Source organism: Dendrobates tinctorius, unplaced genomic scaffold (genome assembly GCF_039654945.1).
Source record: "Dendrobates tinctorius isolate UK_male_01 unplaced genomic scaffold, ASM3965494v1 ptg000062l, whole genome shotgun sequence".
Taxonomy (NCBI): Eukaryota; Metazoa; Chordata; class Amphibia; order Anura; family Dendrobatidae; genus Dendrobates; species Dendrobates tinctorius.
Window position 1 is genome coordinate 34,673,379 of NW_027361730.1, and position 26,170 is coordinate 34,699,548.

At 43.4% G+C, this 26,170-nt stretch overlaps 1 protein-coding gene across 2 annotated transcripts; it reads left to right on the plus strand.

The window, feature by feature from the left end:
- The first annotated feature begins 2,425 nt into the window (after positions 1 to 2,425).
- Positions 2,426 to 24,499, plus strand: FAM219B (family with sequence similarity 219 member B). Of its 2 annotated transcripts, none has more exons than XM_073579509.1 (6): positions 2,426 to 2,581; positions 5,942 to 6,029; positions 17,696 to 17,780; positions 17,863 to 17,940; positions 21,673 to 21,721; positions 23,560 to 24,499. In XM_073579509.1, the coding sequence occupies exons 1-6, from the start codon at positions 2,522 to 2,524 to the stop codon at positions 23,716 to 23,718; spliced, it is 519 nt and encodes a 172-aa protein (XP_073435610.1). In that variant the 5' UTR covers positions 2,426 to 2,521; the 3' UTR covers positions 23,719 to 24,499. The 2 variants fall into 2 exon arrangements, with proteins under 2 accessions (XP_073435610.1, XP_073435611.1); XM_073579510.1 differs by having other exon boundaries at positions 23,563 to 24,499.
- The last annotated feature ends 1,671 nt before the right edge of the window (positions 24,500 to 26,170 follow it).

The window sequence follows — 26,170 nt, forward strand, 5'->3', positions numbered from 1 at the left end:
CAGGAAACTACCTTCTCGTAAGTCTGACATTAGTGGTGTAAAATTTTTGAGGGCATTATAAGAGATGACCTGCAGAAATATATTGCAGAGAATAACATAGTAACTGACATCCAGCTTGGATTCAAGAAGAATAAATTGTGTCTAACTAACATGTTGGGTTTCTATGAGGAGGTGAGTGCAAATCTGGATGTTGGTAATGCGGCTGATGTGATTTATCTGAACTTTGATACTGTACCACATAACAGCTTTATATTGAAGCTACAAAAGCAAGGACTGGGGGAGGCTATATGCAGATGGGTAAGGAATTAGCTAATTGACCGGAAACAAAGAGTTGTCATAAATGCTACATTCTCTAAATGGGATATATTCAACATTGGGAACCGCAGGGATCTGTACTGGGAGCAGTGGGGACCGCAGGGATCTGTGCTAGAACCGATTATTTTTACCCGCTTTATTAATGACCTTGTGGATGGGATTGAGAGTGAAGTGTCAGTTTTTGTTGACGACACCAAACTATGTAGGATATTAAAATCTGACCTTGATTTTACAATATTACAAAACAATCTGGATAATATGTCTGACTGGGCAAACACTTGGCAAATTAAATTTACTGTAGATAAAGGTAGAGTAATGCACCTAGGACGGAGTATTCCTATGGCTGCATATACATTAAATGGGAGTATACTAGAGACTACAGAACAGGAGAAGGACTGCGGTATTCTGGTTACAAGTAAGCTGAGCAGCGGTACTCAATGTCAAGGAGCAGCCACAAAAGCAAACAAGATTTTAAAGGTGTATAAAAAGAAAATCCTGTGATCCCAATGTATTGTTATTTTATAAATCATTAGTGAGGCCACATCTAGCATATGGGAGCCAGTTTTCGGCTCCACATTTAAAAAAAGGATATTCAGAAGATAGAGTCAGTTCAAAGACAGGCAACTAGGTTATTACAGGGGATGGAAGGCCTCTCATGTGAGGAGAGGTTGGAAACATTGGGCTTGTTTAGATTAGAAAAACACATACTTATAAGTGAGATCTCTGAAGATAAGTACATGTGTGGTCAGTACAAAGGATTAGGGGTCGTGTGTTATATGTGGAGGTAAATAGGAAAGGCTTCTTTATGGTGAGAGCAGTCAGGCTGTGAAATGTCCTGCTGGTGGTAACTAAGGCTACTTTCACACTAGCGTCGGCCGACGTACGTCACAATGCGTCGTTTTGGCGAAAAAACGCATCCTGCAAAGTTGCCCGCAGGAGGCGTTTTTTTCTCCATAGACTTGCATTAGTGTCGCATTGCGACGTATGGCCACACGTCACATCCGTCGTGCGACGGATGCGTCGTGTTTTGGTGGCCGCGACGCACACAAAAACGTTACATGTAACGCTTTTTTGTGCGTCGTGTCTGCCATTTTCGACCGCGCGTGCGTGGCCAAAACTCCGCCCCCTCCTCCCTGAACATTAGGCTACTTTCACACTAGCGTCGGCCGACGGATGTCGCACGCTGTGAAAGTTTTGCACAACGGGGGCAGCGGATGCAGTTTTTCAACGCATCCGCTGCCCCATTGTAATGTTCAGGGAGGAGGGGCGGAGTTTCGGCCGCGCATGCGCGGTCGAAAATGGCGGACACGATGCACAAAAAAAGTTACATGTAACGTTTTTGTGTGCGTTGCGGCCGCATCCATCGCACGACGGATGTGACGTGTGACCATACGTTGCAATGCGACGCTAATGCAAGTCTATGGAGAAAAAACGCATCCTGCGGGCAACTTTGCAGGATGCGTTTTTTCGCCAAAACGACGCATTGCGACGTACGTCGGCCGACGCTAGTGTGAAAGTAGCCTAAGGCAGATACTAGATCAGCATTTAAAAAAAGGTCTGGGAGCTTTTCTTCGAACTAATGGCATTGTGGGCAATAAATCTAGTGATAATGTATAACCGGTGGAGAAAGGCCGAACTTGTTGGACCTGTGTCTTTTCCCATCATATGTTACACTATCTAAAAATATAAAGGACCATATCTCTGGAACGCTATGGAAGATTGAAAAAAAAGGCATAAGATAAAAGTAAAAACTGGGCATTTTTGACATGGGGACAGATTCCCTTCAAATTAAATGAAAAAATGCGTCTACCTACAATTACCACAGGAGGGCGCTCACAGGACCTGCATTTAATACAGCTCTAATAGGCCCCTGATGTTATTTTCCTGCACTGCTCAGCCTCAGACGGTGGTGATCGCCCACAGGTTGCAATGTCCAGCACACGGTGCACTCAGTGTCCGCCCCTAATAGGAGAATGTGCTATTAACGTTGTTGGCTGGGGAGCTCCGGAGGCCGCGTACAACACGTGACCTTCAACGTCCTATGAATCGTCACTACGTCACGCGTCTCCTTGCCAGCCTCCTAAATGGCCACTTTAGTCACCTTCACAAGGCGTGACTCTGAAGTCATGTGACTAGATCGGCAGGTTCTAATTGGTCAGACTTGTTCAGTCGTTTACATGGGTGTCAGCCGGCCTGAAAGAGCCGTATGGAGCCTAGCAGTCGGAGTGACACCGGAGCCCGCTCCTCCGCCGGGGACAGCGCCCAGGTAACGCCGTGTACGGTGTGTGTGTGTGTGTGTGTGTGTGTGTGTGTGTGTGTGTGTGTGTGTGTGTGCCTGCCGTCCCGGCAGCCTCTGCCTCCTTAGCTGTCACCTCCTGTTACATTTCCCCTGACTGTCTCTGCTGCCCGCGATTCTCCTCCAGCAGTTGTGAAGATTTCATCCTGTTTTTGCTCTTTCAAAGTTGTCGCAGCAGATCTGCAAGTGGTGTGAACGGTAGCCAGGGTTTTCCTCCATAAAAAGTCATCTGGTCCAAAAAGTGCAAACACTAAAAAACGAGCTAATCTGCCGTGCTGACATCTGGACTGGACATAACTTGGTGCATGAGACACAGCTGTTGTGAAGCAGGTGATGATGATGGCCACCGGTCGCCTCCTAGCACGCCTGCACGGAATGGATTCCGCAGGATGTCTGGGGTCGCAGCCTGAATTTCTCGCTGTATGTCCTCTCGCAGTGCCTGTAATATCTGTGCCTTGTCACTGTACACCCGTCCCTTCAAATGGCCCGAAGGAAAACATTTAGCAATAACTGATTCTTTTCTCTTGATCGTGCCCTTTCATTTCCTGAATGACAGTAATTTTGTACGGGAGAACACCACTTTTCTTGACCGCTCGCTGACATGTGGACTGTGACGTGCGTGTGTCATCAGAAAGCCTAACAGTTTACGTGGCTATGCCAGAAGTCGCTGTTTCACATGTGGAAATGTTTCCTCAAACGTGCGCCATCATTCCTATCCAATCAAATCAAATATCTATGCGGGCACCATCTACCAAATGAATTTTCTGGGATCACCTAAAATATATATATATATATATATATATATATATATATATATATATATATATACACTTGTGATCACCCCTATCCGGTAATGTTCTTGTACGTTCCAGCCTATTTACCAATGACAGAATACACGGTTTGAACAATGGATTTTGACCTACAAAACCACTTTAGAAACTCACTTTGGCAACTCTTTAGCCCATTTACGACTTATGACGTATAGGTGCATCATGGGTCTCCTCCCCCCTCTTTGATGCGCGCTCTGGTTCTGAGCCTGCATCTTTTCCGGCACATGACTGCTGATTTCATCAGCTGACACGTGCCACTAACAGCCACGGATGGAATATCGATCCACCCGCGGCTTTTAACATGTTAAATGCTGCTGTTAATCTCTGCGGCATTTAACATGTCCGTGCCGGAAGCGCATTGCTAGTTCCACCCATCGACGCCTGTCACATGATCACGCGGTGCCGGATGGGTTGGCATGCTGATCTGCTATGAGCGCCGCCCAGTGGCCGGTGTTCATAGCAGATGACCCTGCTATGTGTAGCACAAGTGATCAGAAGATCACAACTTCAAGTCTCCTAAGGAGACTATTGAAGCAAGTGAAAAGTAAAAAAAAAAAAAAAAAAATTTTTAAATATAACAGTTCAAATCACTCCCCTTTTGCCCCATTCAATAGAAAACAATAAAAAATACACATTTGGTATTGCTGTGTTCATAAATACCCAATCTATGAAAATATAAAAATAATCCAATTGGTAAACGGCGTAACGAGAAAACAATTCAAAACACCAGAATTAAGGGTTTTTTTTACCGCAATATTGCAATAACAGGCAGTCAAAACATCATATCTTCCCCAAAATGGTATCAATAAAAACGTTAGCTCTGCGCACAAAAATAAGCCCTCACCCAGATTCCGAAAAATGAAGGCGCTATGTGTCTCAGAAAATTTTCCTTTTTTATTCACCACTGGAAAATAACTTATACATGTTTAGTGTCTACAAGCTGGTAATGACCTGGGGAATCATAATGGCAGGTCAGTTTTAGAATTTGGTGAAAAAAAATAATTATGGAAGTGCACTTTTTTTTGCAATTTCACTCTCTTGGAATTTTTTTCCCATTTTCCAGTTCACTATATGGTAAAATCAGTGGTGTCTTTCAAAAGTACAACTCGTCCCGCAAAAAACAAACCCTCACTTGGCCATATTGACGTAAAAATAAAAAAGCTGTGGGAAGAAGGGGAGCGAAAAACGGAAACACAAAATAAAGGAAAATTCCAAAGTGGTTAAGGACATAATTTTCACAATGAAACGTGCTCCTCCAAATTGTATCTGTACGGGGTTAACAAATGACGAAGGAATTTGTCAGGAGTGAAATGCAAGCACCACTTATAAATCACCGACGTACGCAGAAAGGCGCAGCCAGTCTATATCGTAGTGGAGACAGCCGGGTGGGTGACAAGTTGGTGAGACCACTCGGCGCGAGGAAGGTTCTCATTGTTGAGGTTCATTACTCACTTTATTTCATGAGAAGTAAGAATCTACAGTCCCAATTTCAGTACGGCTACTGTCTCTTAGGCTGGGTTCACACTGCGTTAGGGGGCATTGCGCTGACGGATCCGTTGCATAGCGGCACTAAGGCTATGTAATGGATCCGTTAACACCCCCATTGCCCACAATAATACTAATGCATGCCAAAATCGGTATGCGTTAGAAAGTATGCTTTAATTCATGACGCACCCTTGAACGCTGCTTGCAGCGTTTTTGGGTGCGTTGGCAGTAACGCACAGTGAGCGGACCTGTTCGCTGTGCATAGAACTGTATGGGCCAACGCTAGGTAGCACATGGTACCTGACCGATACCTAGCGTTGGCGCATACCATTAGCGCTAGGTCACGAAAGATGTAAAAAATGACATCAGCATTAGCGCATTCGTTAAACGGATGCCCTAACGCAATGTGAACCTAGCCTTAGAAGTTACAGCAATTTTTCCAGGTAAAGTAGTCAGGGAATCGCCCTGTATAATTTTAATTGCAATTGTGAATTTTACCATTATAAGACCAAGTCCACACCTGTAGGGTTTTCTTGAAGACTTAGACATTTTTCCTCTGATTTACGGTGCAGATCTGAAATCAATCTGTTTGTTCATCCATGAGTGAAAACGTGTAAGATGTGTCGATTGTCGCTAGTCTCAGGGTTTCCCCATTTAGAGGAACACATCAGAGTCCTTCCAGTCCTAAGTAAACGTCTTTTCATCTCCTTGGTTCTTCTGATCATGGCGACATGTTGGCATTTTATCACAAAGCGAGAGACTTTGTTATCACAAAGATGCATTTCATTGTTACGGATCAGGTTCCTTGTTGACAAGTACTGTTTATCCTGCAATGACTGATAACTGAAGACCAATGCCCACCTATCTGTGTCCTTCCAGGGGATTTTGCATGTGCTCTTCTTGTAGGGCTATCTCTGTAGCAGCTGAATGTTTCGCCTCGCTCTCCCATTCTGCTAATGAGAGTAATGTAAGAAATTGCCACCATTCCTAGTGACTGTAATAATCATCTTCACAGGGATGGATAATGGAGTCCAAGGGGCCTGCGGTGGAGAAAAAAGGCCCATATCTGATGAGCAAGGGTCCTACAATCCAGGCCAAGCTGCGTAAGTATTTACAGCGATATGTAATGGAGTGAACGGTTTTCCCACAGACACCAATGTCTTATTCATGTCCTTTAGGTCTATAAATATTCATGAATTCACGTTATATTGTTGTAATGAAATCTACACAAATGGGTTCTGGCCCTCCTGCATGCCACAGCTTGGGTTTATCCTAACTGGTTGTTGTAGCCAGATTATAATGATGCTATTAAATAACTGGATGTTATTGTTTAAAGAGCATCTCCCACCCCCCCCCCCCCCCCATAAAAAATAACCAAAAAAAAGATATTAATTGGTGTTTTTTTTTTTTTATCTTCATTCACAATGCTAAAGGGCTTGTCAACTACTAGGACAACCCTTTCTCATTGGGCCCCGATTAATAAAAAAAAAAAAAAAGCTTATATTCCCCTCCGATGCCGATGCCATTCCCGCAGTGTCGGCACTTGTGGGCCCAGGGCTCTCGTGTGGTTGTTGTGACACGTGACCCCGGCACTGAATCAGCTTTCGTGTGAATGGAACATGAAGAGGAAGCCTGGGCTGCGGCTGATCTGACCTCCTCTTCATGTTCAATTCGACAGAAGGTGGAAACAGTAACTCCAGCGCTGATTGGGCGTCGGGGTCACATGTCACAACATCCACGCAAGAGCCCCGAAGAGCAAGTGCCGACACAACAGGAGCAACACAGGCATGGGAGGAGAGTATGTGAATTTTTTTATTTTCTCAGGGCCAAGTATGGTGTATGATAAGGACAACGCCTTTAAATTCTATTCGAGTACATGCACCAGTAATCCGCCTGAAAAAGCACAGTAAAGGGGCCCCATAAAATGACCATAAGGCCACATCCCCACCTTCAGAATTTGATTTTTTTATTTATTTTTTTACCTCCGTATTTGTAATCTAAAACCAGGAGTGGAGCAATCAGATGAAAAGTATAATAGAAACACGTCACCACTTCTGGATTTATCACCCACTCCTAGCCCTGGCTTACAGATACTGAGGTAAAATACTGAACGTGTGAACATGGCCTGGTTCACAGCACTGTCAAAAGGGCGTTGTTGTGCAACTGTTCCATCGTGTCACGTCTTTTACCCGCTTCAAGGTTCGGAAAGCCTGAAGCAGTTTAAAGTGACCAGTCCAAAGCGTCCCGCTCTCTATACTTTAAAGTATAAAGTAAAAGACACCACTGCAAAAAAAATACATCTGAAAGGAAGCTTCATGAGCACGATTGCCTGTGGTTTCCTGAAGTAACTTCACCTTAATTGGATCCAGGCTCCTAGGCCGTCTATATGGACATATAGGTTATAGGAAACTGAATAAATGATATCCGAGCGCCGTTGTCTTATGCCCCAGAAATCTTAATCTGTAAATGAAATGTTAAGGACATATATTTAGCATAAAATCTGATTTGCACAGTAGTTCATTTTCAGGTGATGGCGTCCATTAATAATAAGGTTTTCATACTCCTTTACATTGACATGAGAATTCCACTTTATTTTAATATCCATAACTTCTAAGCTGAAGTAGGTGATTGATTATTCTTGATATCTTCCAGTGAGGGAAACAAATTATGGGAACCATATCACTTGCGGTATTTTCATTTTCGAATCCTGTGCAGAAAAGACAAAGCTGAAATCTGATTGAGGGCTCATGCTCACTTGCGAGATATACAGTCTAGTGCAATCCGATTAAAAAATCGGATTGCACTCAGACCAATGTTACTCAATGGGTGACATTTCATCTGCAATTTTTTTCTCAGCTGAAATTGGACTGATAAAAAAAATCGTAGCATGCTGCGTTTTGCCGCACATCTCGGACGAGACTCGCCAATCGATTTTTACACACCGGTGTCCTTTGAAAAGCCAGCAATTCATGTGATAGATATACATACCGCACATGAATTGCCGGCTTTTCAAGGGACACCGGTGCGTAAAAATTGGACAGCACTCGCATATAGATATATCTATATCATAGAGAATATATATATATATATATATATATATATATATCCAGTAATTCATTTGCTGGCATCTGTAAAATCACTGCAGGAGCCAACAGGATAGGAGAGATGGATTACATACAGTAAAATTAATATAGAATAGGTAGATATATACATGTCAGTGACCAATACAATTAGCATAGTGCATGTGTGCAAAATATTGGACATGTATTTAATAAAAGATTCCTTTACGGGAAAAATGGCGTCGGGTCCCCCTATGATTAATAGCTAGCAATGGCTGTGCAGACAGCTGGGTGCTGATGTTAATAGCCTAGGAAGGAGCCGTGGATACTGCGAGCCCCCCCCCCCAGCTAAAAACATCAGCTCTCAGCCGCCTCAGAAAAGGAGCATCTTAGACTCCTTTTCTGAGGCGGCTGAGAGCTGATGTTTTTAGCCAGGGGGGGGGCTCGCAGTATCCTCGGCACATATCCTTGCTCTTCCGTGGTGGCATATGGGGTTAATAGTTGGGGGGGCTTATGTCACCTTTGTGACGATCTCGTATCCCCATAGTCAAATTGTAAATAAAACACAAACGTCCTGAAAAAAGTCCTTTAATTGAAATAAAGACAGACTCCTATTAGTATTCTTAATTAAACAATACTTACAACCACACCCAATTCCCCGAAGCCCTCGATCTCCTGTAATAAAAGTAAAATAATAAACCAACAATATACCATACCTGTCCGTCCGTGTCCCACACTGTAATCCATATCTGGGATGTATACAGTTTTCAACCAGGACGGTGCCAAGATGCGACCGCCTCGCTAAAAACCCACTGGTGAATGAGGAGATGCTGGGAGTGGAGCCTCAGAGACTAGCGGTGACATCACTGAAGCTGCGCTCCTTTACAGCCTGACCTGCGGTGACCTCTGGACCGTGGGAAAATGCCAGTGATGAGGTCACCGCAGTTCTTGCTCAGTGTATTCACAACAGATCACCGTGAAAATTTCTATTCTATTGCCGGCTATCTCTATATATCTCTATAAAATATATCTATCGTTTTAAAATGTGTAAAAGCTCATGATAAAATCGCATTGCGTACCTCTTTTCTCACCTTGTTTGTTCTCATACTGCTATCAACCGCTCATTTCACATTACCTAATCCCATTTTACGTGTAGGAATTGTAACCTTTATGTGAATGTCTTATTTTTACTCTTTAATAAAAAAAAAAATTTGAAAAGAAAATCGCATTGTGTACACATGTCATATGGATGTTCCATTTAAAAATCACATGGCACTTGTCCATTTTTTCAGTCCGGAAATTGGACCGTTTTTTTTTTGTTTTTTTTTTCGCGCATATGGGTATGAGCCCTGAGACTGTAGAACCAAGGCGCTTGGTGCACCAAATAGTTCAAGGGCCATTCTCTCCTATTTGTATTTTTATCTGTCTTCACAACAGTTTTGGCTTTACAGGAGCCAGAAGAGGACAGAGATGGATTTGGAAAAACAAGCAGGTGAGAAGGTGCTCCTCTTAACGGCTGACTCTCCGTTTTTTGCACTTTGTTTTTTTCCTCCCCTTCTTCCCAGAGCCGTAACTTTTTTTTTTTAATAATGTCCAAACAGGCGTATGTGGGCTTCTTATTTATTTGGGACAAGTTGTACTTTTGAAATACCCCATTCATTTTACTGCATAGTGTACTGGAAAACAAGAAAAAAAAAGTGCTGTGAAATTGTGAAAAAGAACCACACAATTCTGACATTGTTTTTTGGGAATTGACCTTTTTATTGATGAAATGTTGGAATAGATATGACAATTTGATCAGTTGTTACAACAGCATTTTTTGTAGTATTGCAGCCATAAAAAAAATATAATTTGGGGGTTTTAAAACTTTTTTTTTTTTTTTTTACTTTTTTTGTTTGTTTACAAATCGTTTTAATAGATTGGACTTTTTTGATCGTGTTGACATGTAAGGTATTTTTTTTAGTTTTACTTTTAATCGGGGAAGGGATAGGGGGGTGCTTTAACCCCTTAAAGTCCAATGACGGGCAGAGTCTGTTTTTGGATGCCTCCCACTGTTTGGTGTGGGCTCTGGCGATGAGCCTGCACCTTTTCTGGCACATGACAGCTGATCTGATCAGCTGACATGTGCCCCTAACAGCCGCTGGTGGAATCGCGGTCTACCCGCTGCAGATAGCATGTTTAAATGCCACCATCAAACTCTGACAACGGCATTTAGCAGGCACGCGCAGGAAGCGCGCCATTACCTCCTCCCATCGGCGCCCGTGTCACATGACCGCGGATCGCCGATGGGTTGGCATGACAATCCAGGGTCAGCAGGAGATCCCTGTGGTTGTCATACCCCGGATAGCTATGAGCGCCGCCTAGCGGTTGGCGCTTATAGCAAGTCAGCATATTTGCTACATAGAGCAGGGCTGCAGCCCTGCTCTATGTAGTACAAACGATTGGATGATCGCAGCTTCTAGTCTCCCATGGAGATTATTGAAGCAAGTATAAAAAAAAAAAAAAAAAAAAAAATTGTAGAAAATATAAATGTTCAAATCACCCCCCTTTCCTCCCATTCAAAATAAAACAATAAAAAAAACAAACATACACATATTTGGTATTGGTGCCGCATTCAGAATAACCCGATCTATCAATATATAAAAATAATTAATCAAATCGGTAAACGGCTTAGTGAGGAAAAATCGAAACGCCAGAATTACGTTTTGTTTTTTTTTTTGTTGGTCATTGCAACAAAATGCAATAACGGACGATCAAATGATCATATACACACTAAAATGGTATCAATAAAAACGTCAGATCGGTGCGCAAAAAAATAAGCCCTCACCCGGCCCCTGATCCTGGAAAATGGCAACTTTTTTTTTTTAATACAAATTTTGGAATTTTTTTTTTCACCACTTAAATAAAAAAGAACCTAGACATGTTTGGTGTCTGTGAACTCGTAATGACCTGGAAAATCATAATGGCAGGTGATTTTTAGCATTCAGTGAACATGGTAAAAAAAAAAAAAATTCAAAAAACAATTGTGGAATTGCACTTTTATTTTTTATTTTTTTGCAGCTTCACCACATATGGAATCTTTCACCATTGATATAGTAAAATCAATGATGCCATTCAAAAGTACAACTCGTTCCGCAAAAAAACAAGCCCTCACATGGCCATATTAATGGGGGGGGGGAAAAAAAAAAAAAAGGTATGGCCGTGGGAAGAAGGGGATCAAAAAAATGGAATTGCAAAAACGAAAATACTCCTTGTCCTTAAGGGGATAAACTTGCATGTTTATATTTTGTTGCGCTCTTTTCACTGTATTTTAGTCCCCTTAATGCACTTCAATCTGCTATCATCTGATCGCTTGTACTATATACATCAATACCACAGCATTGCTGCATATAGAAAAACTCACGGTCTCCTTTTGAAGTCTGGCCCACTCCAAACTCAATACCGACTTGAGCCGTTCATATATGGCAGATATCGGTAGGCGCTTAAAGCGAATCTGTCACCCTTTTTTCGACTATGAGCTGCCGCCACTGACATCAGGGGCTTATCTACAGCATTCTGTAAAGCTGTAGATAAGCCCCCTATGTAACCTGAGAGATAAGAAAAAGAGTTAGATTATACTTACCGGGGGGCGGTCTGGTCTTGGTCCGATGGTGTTACGGTCCGGCGCCTCCCATCTTCTGACGTCCTCTTCTGTCCTTCCTGTCGTGGCTTCTGCGCAGGTGCACTGCTCTGCCCTGTTGAGTGCAGAACAGAATACTGCAGTGCGCAGGCGCCGTACCTCTCACGGAGCCTGCGCACTGCAGGACTCTGCTCTGCCCTCAACAGGGCAGAGTAGTGTGCCTGCGCAGGAGCCACGACAGGAAGGAAAGAGGACGGCATCGTATGAAGATGGGAGGCGCCGGACCGGACTGCGACACTCATCGGGCCGGACTGAACGCCAGGGTGAATATAATCTAACTTTTTTTTTTTTTTTTTTTTTTCTCTTCTTATCTCTCAGGTTACATCGGGGGCTTATCTACAGCATTACAGAATGCTGTAGAAAAGCCCCTGATGTCAGTGGCGGAAGCTCATAGTCGAAAAAAAAGGTTGACAGATTCCCTTTAAAGAGGATATTTCACCAGTTTTAACCTGTTAAACTAGCCACATCATAAAGTAGTGGCTGCAAAACTGAATAAAATGTGTATATTTTTTTAGTCTCTCTGTGGCAGAGATATTGACTAGTAAAGTTTAGACTTTAATTTTTATTGTCACTGCTGGCCTCTACTGTGATTGTAAGTGGAGGAGAGACGTAGAACAGAGCAGGTATTATTACAAAACACCTGCATCTGCAGCTCTCATCCCGTGGCACTGTTCACTCTGTGTGTTTTTAATATATCAAAACTCCTGAAATACAAATAGGTATAAATATTGCTACATTGTAATCACCTATAATAAAGAGCAGCACGGTGGCTCAGTGGTTAGCACTGCAGCACTGGAGTTCTGGGTTCAAATTTCACCAAGGACAACATCTGCAAGGAGTTTGTATATTCGCCCCGTGTTTGCATGTGCCTCCTCCAGGTTCTCCGGTTTCCTCCCACACTCTAAAGACATACTGATAGGGAATTTAGATTGTGAGCTCCAATGGGGACAGTGATGATGATATTGTATGTAAAGCGCTGCAGAATATATTTATTTATTATGCTTTGCTTATATAGAGCTAAGAGCAGGCTGAGAAATGTAAATGGTCTCCCTGGGCATGACGTTCATTCCTCAGGGCACATTAATGCCAATTGTAGGATATGGGAGAACACAGATTTCCTTATAAAGTGTCATCGTCAAGAGACCATATGTTGGTAATAGTTAAAGGGGTATTCCCATCTCCAAGTTCCTATCATAATATGTAATAATAATATTAGCAAATGCCTCCAATTAGAAATGTAGTATAGTTCTTCAGATTTACTATGTTGTGTCCCCCATGTAGGGTGTGATGAAACGTGAAGGATCCACACCTCGCCACCCTGCCTGACGTCAAACGTTAGCGGGATCACTTGGTAAGGTCTCCCCACTTGAACCGACGTGACGTTCCGCACCCCTTAGGGACATGCAAGGTCAGCTTGGCACAGTATTACACGGACACCCTCCTGTCCTCACGGGCCCAGGGAGGCACGGGGAGTGAGAGAAGGTGGCACAAGCAGTCACTGATGTGGCACTACACTTGCTCACAACCCTGACAGGCTGAGAAGCCCCTTTCACTAGCGCCAGTGAAACAGATCCTATCAGGTTAGTAGGACTGCCACCAGTTCCTCGTTCGATATATGCTTGGTCCATTAACAAGGTTGTATCGGGCCAGGAGTTAGCCACCAGTGGCATGTGAGATTAGGCTGAGAAACAGACGTGTGGATTTGTTGATCGAGATTAAAAAAAAAAAGCCCTAGATTATATATTACTAGCTGAAGAGCCCGGCTCTGCCTGGGCATAGTAACCAACTACGGTTAGTTATAACATATATACATATATATATATATATTATATATACACTCACTGGCCACTTTATTAGGTACACCATGCTAGTAAGGGGTTGGACCCCCTTTTGCCTTCAGAACTGCCTCAATTCTTCGTGGCAGAGATTCGACAAGGTGCTGGAAGCATTCCTCAGAGATTTTGGACCATATTGACATGATGGCATCACACAGTTGGCGCAGATTTGTCGGCTGCACATCCCTGATGCGAATCTCCCGTTCCACCACATCCCAAAGATGCTCTATTGGATTGAGATCTGGTGACTGAGGAGGCCATTTGAGTACAGTAAACTCATTGTCATGTTCAAGAAACCAATCTGAGATGGTTCGAGCTTTATGACATGGCGCATTATCCTGCTGAAAGTAGCCATCAGATGTTGGGTACATTGTGGTCATAAAGGGATGGACATGGTCAGCAACAATACTCAGGTAGGCTGTGGCGTTGCAACGATGCTCAATTGGTACCAAGGGGCCCAAAGAGTGCCCAGAAAAAATTCCCCACACCATGACACCACCACCACCAGCCTGAACCGTTGATACAAGGCAGGATGGATCCATGCTTTCATGTTGTTTACGCCAAATTCTGACCCTACCATCCGAATGTCGCAGCAGAAATCGAGACTCATCAGACCAGGCAACGTTTTTCCAATCTTCTACTGTCCAATTTCGATGAGCTTGTGCAAATTGTAGCCTCAGTTTCCTGTTCTTAGCTGAGAGGAGTGGTACCCAGTGTGGTCTTCTGCTGCTGTAGCCCATCTGCCTCAAAGTTCGACGCACTGTGCGTTCAGAGATGCTCTTCTGCCTACCTTGGTTGTAACGGGTGGCAATTTGAGTCACTGTTGCCTTTCTATCAGCTCGAACCAGTCTGCCCATTCTCCTCTGACCTCTGGCATCAACATGGCATTTCCGGCCACAGAACTGCCGCTCACTGGATTTTTTTTCTTTTTCGGACCATTCTCTGTAAACCCTAGAGATGGTTGTGCGTGAAAATCCCAGTAGATCAGCAGTTTCTGAAATTCTCAGACCAGCCCTTCTGGCACCAACAATCATGCCACGTTCAAAGGCACTCAAATCACCTTTCTTCCCCATACTGATGCTCGGTTTGAACTGCAGGAGATTGTCTTGACCATGTCTACATGCCTAAATGCACTGAGTTGCCGCCATGTGATTGGCTGATTAGAAATTAAGTCTTAACACACAGTTGGACAGGTGTACCTAATAAAGTGGCCAGTGAGTGTATATATATATATTTATTTATTGTAGAACTTCGCATAGCCATATTCACTATAATATCCCACATCGTCCCGTCAGCCAGAGCCACCAGACTACTACCCCTAATATTCCACATCATCCCGTCAGAGCCACCGTCTACTACCACTAATATCCCACAGCCTGGGGTCAGAACCAGAGCGGTGAGTGGAACGGTCCTAACTTCCATACCGGGGATCCCTTTAAGAGATACCTGGAGTCAGAACCAGAGCGCTGAGTGGATTTGTCCTGACTACCATACCAATGATCCCTTTAATAGAACCCTGGGGTCAGAATCAGAGCGTTGAGGGATTTGCCCTAACTTCCATACAGAAGATCCCTTTAAGAGAGCCTGGGGTGAGAACCAAAGTGCTGGATGCATTTGCCCTGACTTCCATACCGGAGATCCCTTTAAGAAAGGCCTGGGGTCAGTACCAAAGCGCAGAGTGGATTTGCCCTAACTTCCATACGAATGATCCCTTTAAGAGACCCTGGGGTCAGAACCACAGAGATGAGTGGAACGGTCCTAACTTCCATACCAGGGATCCCTTTAAGAGAGGCCTGGGGTCAAAACCAAAGCCCTGGATGGATTTGCTCTGACTTCCATACCAATGATCCCTTTAAGAGGGAAGATGTGCCTACGGGATGGAGGATGTGTGATGGATATATGGGCAGGGAGGGGAGGATTCATTTGTCATGTGCTCTCTGCTCCTTTCAGGGGGGCAGACAATGGCTGGAGCTTATGTTCCCGAAGATGCTAGATTTATCCCACCATGTCAGTGTCTGCTGAGGTGTTGTCAAGTGGGAAAACTTGCTCATAGCAACCAATCACAGCTCAGCTACTTTTAACCAGCTCTGGTGAAATGAGATGCTTAGTGATTGGTTGCAAGGAAAACTGTTGCTCATAGCAACCAATCACAGCTCAGCTTCTTTTGAACAGCTCTGGTAAAATGAAAGATGCTTTGTGATTGGTTGGTGATACATACATACACTTTTATATATAGAGATGTATTTAATTGTCATATGGGCACACTAGACAGTGTTTGACAAGTGTGACGACTTTTTACTATGAGGCTACCTATGCAGCATCAGTAGTAAAAAGACATGTTAAAAATAATAAATAAAATCGTGTTATTCTCACCTTCCGGCGGCCCCCGCAGCGTTCCCAGGCTTCAGCGATGCTCCCGGCAAGTCCCGTTCCCAGCGATGACTTGCGACAAAGACCTGTGATGACGTAGCATCACACGAGACCGCTACGTCATCACAGGTCATTGTCGCAAGGCATCACTGGGAACGGGAGTTGGTGGGAGCATCGCTGAGGCCTGGGGATGCCAGGTGAGAATCACAATTTTTTTTTTTTTTTTTTTTTTTTTTTTTTTTTAAACACAGGTATATGGTACCCAGGGCCTGGAGGAGAATCTCCTCTCCTCCAGACCGTGGGTACCATCCGCACATTTTCTGCTTACTTTGCGCATGGTGGGCATAGCCACATGCGGAACAATGCATTCCTCAAAAACAATGAGCATGCTGCGTATTTTTCCGCGATACGATTCCGCCGTGGAAAAATACGCAGCATTAGCACCGCATGTGCAGAATGCCATTGAATACAATGGGTTGCTTATTGTATGTGTTTTTGCAGCCAAAAAACGTTGCAAAAACACATAAAATCCGCAATGTGTGCACATAGCCTTAACCCTCTGGGTCACTCCCCGCCTGCTCTCTGGGCTGAACCTAAATGCCCTCCCTTGGCAATTTGGAGGTGAATCTCCCTAAATTTATGAAAGATCAAAACTCCTTTCTGGGCAGTCCTAGAGCAGCGGTTCTTGCTCCATCAGATCTGACCGGGCCCCTGCTTCTCATAGAGGCTAATCACAATTTTGCTACCTAGGTGCTACTGGCTGTTCTATGTATCTCTTTTCCCGTGCGCGTAAGAATGGCTTGAGACCCAGACAGGCGCTTGCCCTGTTCTGGGGATCTCTGAAATATGCACGATGTACAGCTAAGACGTATAGTATTTCCATAGCTCCTCTATGACTTCCTAGCTGGCTGAACAAAGGACTCAGTCCGCAAGGCTTGTTATATCAGCTAGCTAGTGGGGCATGTGAAACTTTGTGTGAAGCTGGCCAGGTGTCATGTTACCACAGCACATGCTGAAAGGGCTTTTATAATCGGATGCTAAATTGGATGCAGATGATTGACATGGAATTAAATCTCCAATATTATTTACATAGGGCATTGCGATAGCTTAGGCATCCAAAATTAGGACCACTATGAGCCGTCTAGCTTACTGTCATCCTGAGAGGTCATAACCATGGATACCTAAGCTGCTGAAATGCCCTACATGGGGTAGACAACATGGTTAATCTGAAGAATTATGCTAAATGTCTAGTTGGAGGTATTTTCTAATATTATAATTATTACACCTACTACGTATTGGGAGAGGGTCTTGGAGATGGGAATGCCCCTTTTTATTTGCTGAAGCTTTTCATTGTAGCTGATTGTGTTGCGCAGTACAGAATTCTGACACTTGCCACATACTGGCAGCCATCGGCCCCAATTCCTATGTAAATATACATGTTCTCAGCCAGTCCCCATACATTATTGTTCATTTGACTTTGGAGTCTTTAGAAAAACGTCACATGTTGGGCAGTACAAGAACGCTAGTATATAAGCCTGCCTTATTCAACAACGCACACTTCCTAGCAGCGAAGTAGAACACCCGTGGTTTTTATTAAGTGCTATGGGTAGTGCTACTTTTAGTCTAGCCCTGACTACGTCAGACAGGTTATAGAAACTGGTCTTACAAGGATCACACTGACAGCCTTAGGATTCTTGATCCTGCATAAGTGTGGGTTCAAGGTAAAGGAGCAGATGTTATATTTTCGGGTTGACTTGGCGCTGCTGGGAATTAATTGCTGTACTCTCTTGTATGCTGGATATATTACCGAGCTTCTCTCCTTTCAGAAAGGCAGCGAGACTTGGCACGGACAGCTCTCAGAAAAAAAGGAATGCTTGGAGGGCCAGGGAAAGTGAAGGCTGCACCTAAAAGGTAGGGCTTGCTGAACAATATGTTGGTTAATAGAGCTGTCGGTTACTTATGTCTGTGTGTTTATACCTTTTCTGTATTGCAGGTCAGTAAAGTTTAACAAGGGATATGCGGCTCTCAGCCAGGCGTCTGATGAAACCCTAGTATCCTTGGATTCTGACAGGTGACCGTTACTGAAGGGGCATTCTAGTCCCTATCCACTGTATAGCTGAACACTGTTGGATAGGTGTGGGTCCTAGCACAAAGACTTCCCAATGTTCACCAGAACTGGCGACTTGGGTCTACTATTCTCCCATATTTCTCCTTTTGCTGCAAAACCATGGTCAAGAGGAGTTGAATGGTGCAGCAGGTTGCATTTGCGCCCTGCTGCTTCACTTACCTCTATGACACTAATGAAGATAGCGGAGCATAAAGCACTCTCCAGGTAATCTCCACTGTCAAACACTTCAACACACTGGAGCAGTAATGGGCATGTGCCACCTACTGCTCCATTCAACTCCTCCTGGTCGCTGTCTTTCAACTCCAGTCCTGACAATTTGGTAAAAAATGAAATCTTGCCATAAGGCTATGTGCACACGTAGATTTTGGTCCTGCGGTTTTTCTTCCGCGCTGATTTGGAAAAATCCGAAGGTAAATTCTCAGGTCAAAAGACCTGTGGTTTACCTGCGGTTTCACACCTCTACAATGGTGAAGGTGTGAAACCGCAACGGAATCCGCACAAAGAATTGACATGCTGTGAATTTGAACCTGCGGAAAAATCCGCAGCATGTGCAATGCGTTTTTCAGTTTACCATTGAAATCAATGGTACTGTACAACGCAGCTAAATCTGCTGCGGACCCGCAGCTCCTGAAACGCTGTGGATCCGCAGCAGAATCCGCACCGTGTGCACATAGCCTAAAAATTACGGTCCGCAGGCAGCAACTCTTTAAGAACCACATGTCCCATGATGCGTAGCCCATGCTTTATAAAGAAAGCTAGAGCCAGATTACACTTACCAGAAATTACGATTGTATGGATCAGCGAGACCCTAGAGAGACTCCGAAGCTGGGGGTCTGTAAAATGGATCCTGTGCAGCAGCATGAGACAACAGTATGCAAATGCTAAAGCACTGCAGGTAGGGGCAGAGGGGCAATGGTAGAGAAAATACTGTAACTTGGATTTCTAAATCCAATATTTGAAGGTATAGAAAATGCAGTAGGTAACTGGATAGGAGGAATACCCCTTTTTTTTGGACACAATAGCTGATTGATTCAATAGAATCTACAAAGACGTACAATTTATTCACAAAAATTACTGAAAATGCCAAAACAGATTGTGAGCAAAGCCTAAAAAGTATCTACTCTTGAGAGTAAAGAATGATTTTAGTAAGTTTTTAAATTGGCTATATACATGTATAGGCACATATGCAGTTTATCTTGACTTTTCCAAATCTGTGCTATGACTGCACAGTGTGAATACACCCTATACTTATGAAGAATGCCACTTGGAATTAATGCAACAGCAGTAAAGTATTTACATGGTTAATTTACACGTCAACTGTAACATATTATTAAAAGGTGGAATTTCTTAGTCTATTTTTTAGCTTTGAATAGAGGTCATCTTTAAGATATTGTTTTCGGTGCAGGGGTTCCTTGAAATGCTGTTAATGATTGATTGTCGGCAAACATTGTAGGGTGGGGTGTGAGTTAGGGGAAGTAGAAGATCTCCATTTAATGCATCATAGCTATGTTGTCAGAAAATGATCTATTGTATAACTCCTTACCTACCCAGTTTTTCATCCTTTTCTTCCTGTTCCATGATCCATAGCATTTTTGTTGTATCGACACAGCCTATGAGAGTTTACTATTTGGCAAGACAACTTATAGTTTTAAAGGGAACCTGTCACGTTATTTTTAGCATGTAAACTGTCCCCAGTGTGTTGTTAGTGATGCACATTGCATCATTAACGTTTTTTTCAATTAAAAACGGTGCTTTAATTATGTGCAAAAAGCACTTTATATAGTTATATTGTATCTGCTCATGTAGCCATAGGGGAGTTCTTCATTTCTTTCAGTCGCTTGTGTCGCTGCTCATGCAATTTGAACGATGTTACTGGGGTTGCGCCAATGTCTGTCAAATCAGCTTTGAAATTCTGCGCTTGGGCAGTGTGTGTCGTGGAGCCGCGCTTGCGCAGTGTTGAGCGGCTCCCTGCGTACTAAAGCTGTGTGTAGTATCCAGCTTCATGGACTGTCGGCGCATGCTCACACAGTTGGTGAAGCTGGGTACTACATACCACTTCATTGCACACTCGTGGCTCCACGATACACACTGTGCAAGCACGGGATTTCAAAGCGGATTTCAGTGACCTAGGCACAACATCATTCAACTTGAGTGGGCAGTGCCGTGACTGAACGAAAAGACCACTGATCTAGTGACAGTTGGGTATCCATGGTTACAATCATTGGCAACTAGCTAAGGTCCTGCAATGCCTGCACTTGAGGAAAGTGACAGTGAATCAGGAGAACTATACTTAATTTCTAATTGGAGGTATTTCCTAATATTATTTCACCTACTACATATTGGGATGGGATCTTGGAGATGAGAATACTCCTTTAATGTCGCTTCACTAGTTGCTGCTGCTCACAAAAGCCCTTGGGAAGTGGAGACTGAGTGTCAGAAGTGGATGGCCACAAGCTGCCAGGACTAGGACAGAAAATAAAGCCTTAGGCCGGGGTCACACTGGCGAGGAATACGGCCGAGTGGGAGGCGCTAAAAGCACGCATTAGACACGGACCAATGATTCTCTATGGGGTCCCTCGCACCAGCCGTATATTTCTCATCCGTATTCTAGGCTCCGTGCCAATCGCAGCATGTTGCGATTGTCAGTGTACTACGGCCGTAGTACACCAATGCAAGTCTATGGGTGCGCAAAAAATACGGATTACAGACGGACCACACATGTGACCTGCGAGAAATACGCACCCGGTGTCTTTTAGCAAAGCCGGCAATTCAGTGCGCTATACACACTGACAGTTTTAATAAAGAAACGAAAGAATAGATATAGACACATAGTGTGTGTGTGTGTGTGTGTGTGTATATATATATATATATATATATATATATATATATATATATATATATATATATATATATATTATATTATGCATTCTGTGTCTATATCTATTCTTTGGTTTGTGCTCTAAAACCTGTCATAGGGCTCCATATGTCCATTTTGCAAGCCTGCGAGAGAATCTCGCCATACGGATGCTTACATGCGCAAAATACGCAACCACACCTTGATTACGGATGACATACGGAGCACTGTTTAGGGGCCATTCATCCGTATTACGCATGTAAACTACGGACCGTATTTTGCGTCGGTTAGTGTGACCCCGGCCTTAGGCTATGTGCACACTGTGCGGATTCTGCTGCAGATGCGCAGCAGATTTGGCCCTGCGTATACGCAGCAGAACCGCATGTGATGTACAGCACCATTGTAGCCTATGTGAAACAAAATCCGCTGTGCACATGCTGCGTTTTTTTTCCACGCAGATTTGGTGCGGAATGGAAAAAGCAGCATGTCACTTCTTTTGTGCGGTTTTGCTGCAGTTTTCCACCTGCTCCATTCTAGAAATCCGCAGGTGTAAAACCGCACAAAACGTGCAGGAAAAATGCAGGTCATTCGACCTGCGGATTTAGTAAATTCTGCACGGAAAATTCCAAAGCAGAATACGCACCGTGTGCACATAGCCTTAGCTCCAGTTCTGGCTCATACCCAATGTTGTGACTTTGTGTAACTGTCAAGATTCTATTTTCCTTTGAGCCACAGCTGACTCTATTTCTTCTTTTCCTATCTACATCCTGTTGGCTTTGACTCCGGCTTCCTGCCCTTATTTCCTCTGCTTCCTGTTGCAGTGATGTAGAATTGGAATCTAGATGTTCCTCTGGATATTCCTCGGCAGAGGCAAGTATACATTTAAAGACGTACATTTTGATATTTGCCTACAGGGGCTCTTTCAGACGTGCTTTTCACAGATGAAACTTCTATTGAGCCGTTCACATGTTCATGTTTTGTGTTTTTGTTCTTTTTGCAAACTGCGTGTCTGCAAACATATAAAAAAAAGTCCATTTTTTTATCCAATTCATTGATCAATCTTGCACATTCAAGTAAATGGGTCTGTGAAAAAAAATTTGCAGACAAAAAAAGATGTCATATTGATAATAGAAATGGACTCAGAATTATTATTTTTTTTTTTTTTTTTTTTTATAAATGAAAATCAGATCCAGGACACTGATGAGAACTAGATTTTTATTTAGTTATATTGAAAAGATTCTGATGTCTAAATGAGGCCCAAGGGGGAACCTTCACTTTGATTATCAGTTTGCAATGGCATTGGCTTTTTTTCTACACTATACAGAAAAGGGGACTGTAAAACAAATTGAATCGGCATGATGGGTAATGTGGCCCACTGTTTAGGCATACATTGCCCATTAAAATCATTTTGTTTCCTTTTCCAAACCCGTTGGGGAAAAAAAAAATGGTCGTCTACACCAATTAAAGGGAAACTGTCATCAGGTTTTTGTCGTCTAATATGATAGCAGCATGATGTAGAGAAAGAGACCCTGATTCCAGCAGTGTCACTTACAGGACTGCTTAGTGTAGTCATGATAAAATCACTGTTTTATCAGCAGGCGATTATCATTAGAGGACTAGTCAACCTACTGCCAGGTAGTCAAGCATATTCCTAAATGCTGTATAATCCTGCATCCCCATCCCTGATTGGCAGCTTTCTATGGACAGTGTACATGTGCAGAAAGCTAGTGTTGGGGTTTTACAGAGCCCAATATTCAGAGAACTGCTAGATCTGCAGTAGATAAAACGGATTTATCAAATGACAGCAAGCTGCCCTGTAAGTGACATCACTGGAATCGGAGCATCTGCCCCTACATTATGCTGCTCTCAGATTATGTAGCAAACACCTCATGACATATTTCCTTTAATATGAAAAAGGAGCTATATAGATATGCTTGCTGTCTTCTCTGGGAGCTTTTCCTGACCTAAACGACAACTCTTGGCTCTAACCATGAAATACAGCCATTGGCTTGCTAGGAGAACTTGAATTCCCCAGGGCTTCCCACGCCTGCCGTCAAAATAATTGTCAATGATAATTACACTTAAAGGGAATCTGTCGCCTATTTTTCGCCTATCAGCTTCCAGCACCGACATCAGGGGCTTATCTACAGCATTCTGTAATGCTGTAGATAAGCCCCCCCCTCCGATGTAACCTGAAAGATAAGAAAAAAGGGTTAGATTATACTCACCCAGGGGTGATCCTGGTCCGGTCCGGCGTCTCCCTTCTTCTAACGGTGACATCTTCTTGCCTTCCTGTCGTGGCTCCTGCGCAGGCGCACTGCTCTGCCCTGTTGAGGGATACTGCAGTGCACAGGTGCCGAGAGAGGTCCGGCACCTGTGCACTGCAGTATTCTGCTCTGCCCTCAACAGGGCAGAGCAGTGCGCCTGTGTAGGAGCCACGACAGGAAGGCAAGAAGATGATGAAGGGAGATGCCGGACCGGACCAGGATCACCCCCTGGGTGAGTATAATCTAACTTTTTTTTTTCTTATCTTTCAGGCTACATCGGGGGGCTTATCTACAGCATTACAGAATTCTGTAGATAAGCCCCTGATGTCGATGCTGGCAGCTGATAGGTTAAAAATAGGGTGACAGATTCCCTTTAAAAGGTAATTCGTTTCTGAAAGTCAATAACTAAGGTGTTAAATTTGTTCATGTTTGTTTCCCTAGCAGGTCTCACAAGACCTGAACCGGCAGCTTCTTCAGGATGGCTACCACTTAGATGAGATTCCAGATGACGAAGATCTAGACTTGATTCCCCCCAAGCCTGTACGCTCATTCTCCTGTCCGTGCTGTTTGGGGGAAACTTGGTCATGCTGCATCCAGTGATTAAACATGGGGGGTAAAATATATGCTTTGTCCTACTGTCATCTACTCGCTGCCTCCTTGCCTTTCTCTGATCTAGGGAGGTGACTGATCAGATGGCCAACAGAACTGGCTGGTATGGATAGATGACCTACATGTGGCCTGAGAGGTTTAGGCTCTTATTGTACACAGGATGACTCTGAGAAGCTGGCTTTGTTACATGCATTTGAGAACACTATATATGGCCAGAGGAGAGCATAACCAGACCATATTTTCCAAACACATAAGCTATGGTGCTTTTAATGTAGCACACTGGGCCACCAGAAGAAGCTTGCTAACCATGAATTCACAGACACTGGATATTGGCATGGATGCAATCTCATGAGGGTTCTGGTGTTAGAGTTTTATACTGAATCACAACTGTATTGATTTGTTTGGGCGCTGCCTATGTACTGTAAAACCCCCATCCGTTCCTAGCTCTGTTACATACCGAAGTTGGTCATTGCAACTACATTACTGGATATGGGGACAGGGACACATGAAGTGGCATTGCAGCTTATGATGTCTCGCAAGCCCTGTTACATCACGTTATATTGAGTAAGTGCAAATAGGGGAACGTAACTGTTTACATAATGCAAAGTGAACCTCCTGGAAGATATGGGCTTTTTATTCCAGAATTGAATGTGTTACCTTTGTTGGTGGATAGTGAGAGTGCTAAGAGCACGCTCCTCAAGGCTCTAGTACTTGTACTCTGCTAAATATTTCCAGGGTTTGTATCTTTATTAAACACTTTCTGTTTTATGGACTCTGCTTCATTACTGAAGAGATTTCACACTGTGTATATACTCAATATTAACATTGCAATAAATGATAAAGAAGTGGAATTGGGGAAATCACAGGTTCTCTAGACATGTTCCTAATGATGAAAAAATGGAAGCAAAATTTAATACTTCTCAATGGTATTTAGTATGAGTGGCACGTAAAGAAATCCTCGCATGTATGCGCCTTGGCATGTTATCAGTGAGGTTATTAATAGATTTCTGGGGGATTGTTTGCTATGCTGAATACACTTTGTTGTGGAAATCATGACGATCTGTTGACATCCCAGTTTTACTCTATGGGAGACCTATCCAGAGACCCGACAGGTTATGAGAGCATGGTTAGACCATGCCGGCTGGTCACAATAGCATGAGCAATATGTCGCCTGGGAAACTTGAGAGATGGCTGTTACAGTGGTCCCAAAGCTAAATTAAGGGTGAACTGTCAATTTACCTGGAATAACAATCTGAGGGATCCAGCTACTTTACATTTTCACCTCACACTATAATCCCAGGAGTAGGCCTGGTGTGATGTTCCTTTGTGAGGGTCACTTCATTGACCTCATAGGCTCTCATCAGTGGGCAAGTCAGAAGACCACAAGGCAACTCCATGAAGAGGCCTTCATGAGGCAATGTGACATCAGTGCCAGGATGATGTGGATTAGCATAGGGTACATTTTATATTAATAATTTTATTTCTATAGCACCAACATATTCTGCAGCACGTTACATTATAGAGGGGACTGCTACAGACATTACAACATACCAATAAACACATAGATCAAAACAGATACCAAGAGGAATGAGGGTCCTGCTCGCAAGCTTACAATCTATAAGGGAAAAGGGGAGACACGAAAGGTGGGTGGTAATTGCTTTTATTGTTCAGACCAGCCATAGTGTAAGAATCGGGTGTTCATATAATGCTGCATGAACCAATTAACAGTCTAAATATGTAACCATACAGACACAGAGGGCTATTAAATGCATAAAGCATGTGAGAACATGATGCAAGGAACTTGGTTATGGTAAAAAAAAAATTGAATGGGTCACACAGGGATATTTAGGTTAATGCGTTGAGGCGATAGGCCAGTCTGAACAAATGCATTTTTAGGGCACTCTTAAAACTTTGGGGATTAATCGTATAAACCTGGGTAGTGCATTTCAAAGAATGGGTGCAGCACGTGAAAAGTCTTGGAGACGGGAGTGGGAGGTTCTAATTATTGATGTTAACCTCAAGTCATTAGCAGAATGGAGGGCACGGGTAGGGTGGTAGACTGAGATGAGGGAGGAGATGTAGGGTGTAGGTGAGGGTAATAAGTTTATGCTGAATTCTGGAGTGGATGGGTAACCAGTGTAATGACTGGCACAAGGTAGAGGCATTGGTATAATGATTGGTGAGAAATATGATCCTAGCTGCAGCATTCAGGACAGATTGGAGAGGGGAGAGTTTGGTAAGAGGGAGACCGATTAGAAGAGAGTTACAATAGTCCAGACAAGAATGAATAAGAGAAACAGTAAGAGTTTTTTCAGATTCGAAAGTAAGAAAGGGTGGAATTCTAGAATTGTAATATGAATTACAATCTAGAGTAAAAAAAAAAGTGTAGCCAGAATCTTAAGGTATGTGCACACGCTGCGGATTTGGCCTCTGCGGATCCGCA

Coding starts and splice junctions, on each gene's coding strand:
- FAM219B (XM_073579509.1), top strand. CDS start 2,522: ATGGAGCCTAGCAGTCGGAGTGACACCGGAGCCCGCTCCTCCGCCGGG. Junction 17,941..21,672: donor GTATCCTTGGATTCTGACAG/GTGACCGTTACT, acceptor TTCCTGTTGCAG/TGATGTAGAATTGGAATCTA. Junction 21,722..23,559: donor CTGGATATTCCTCGGCAGAG/GCAAGTATACAT, acceptor TTGTTTCCCTAG/CAGGTCTCACAAGACCTGAA.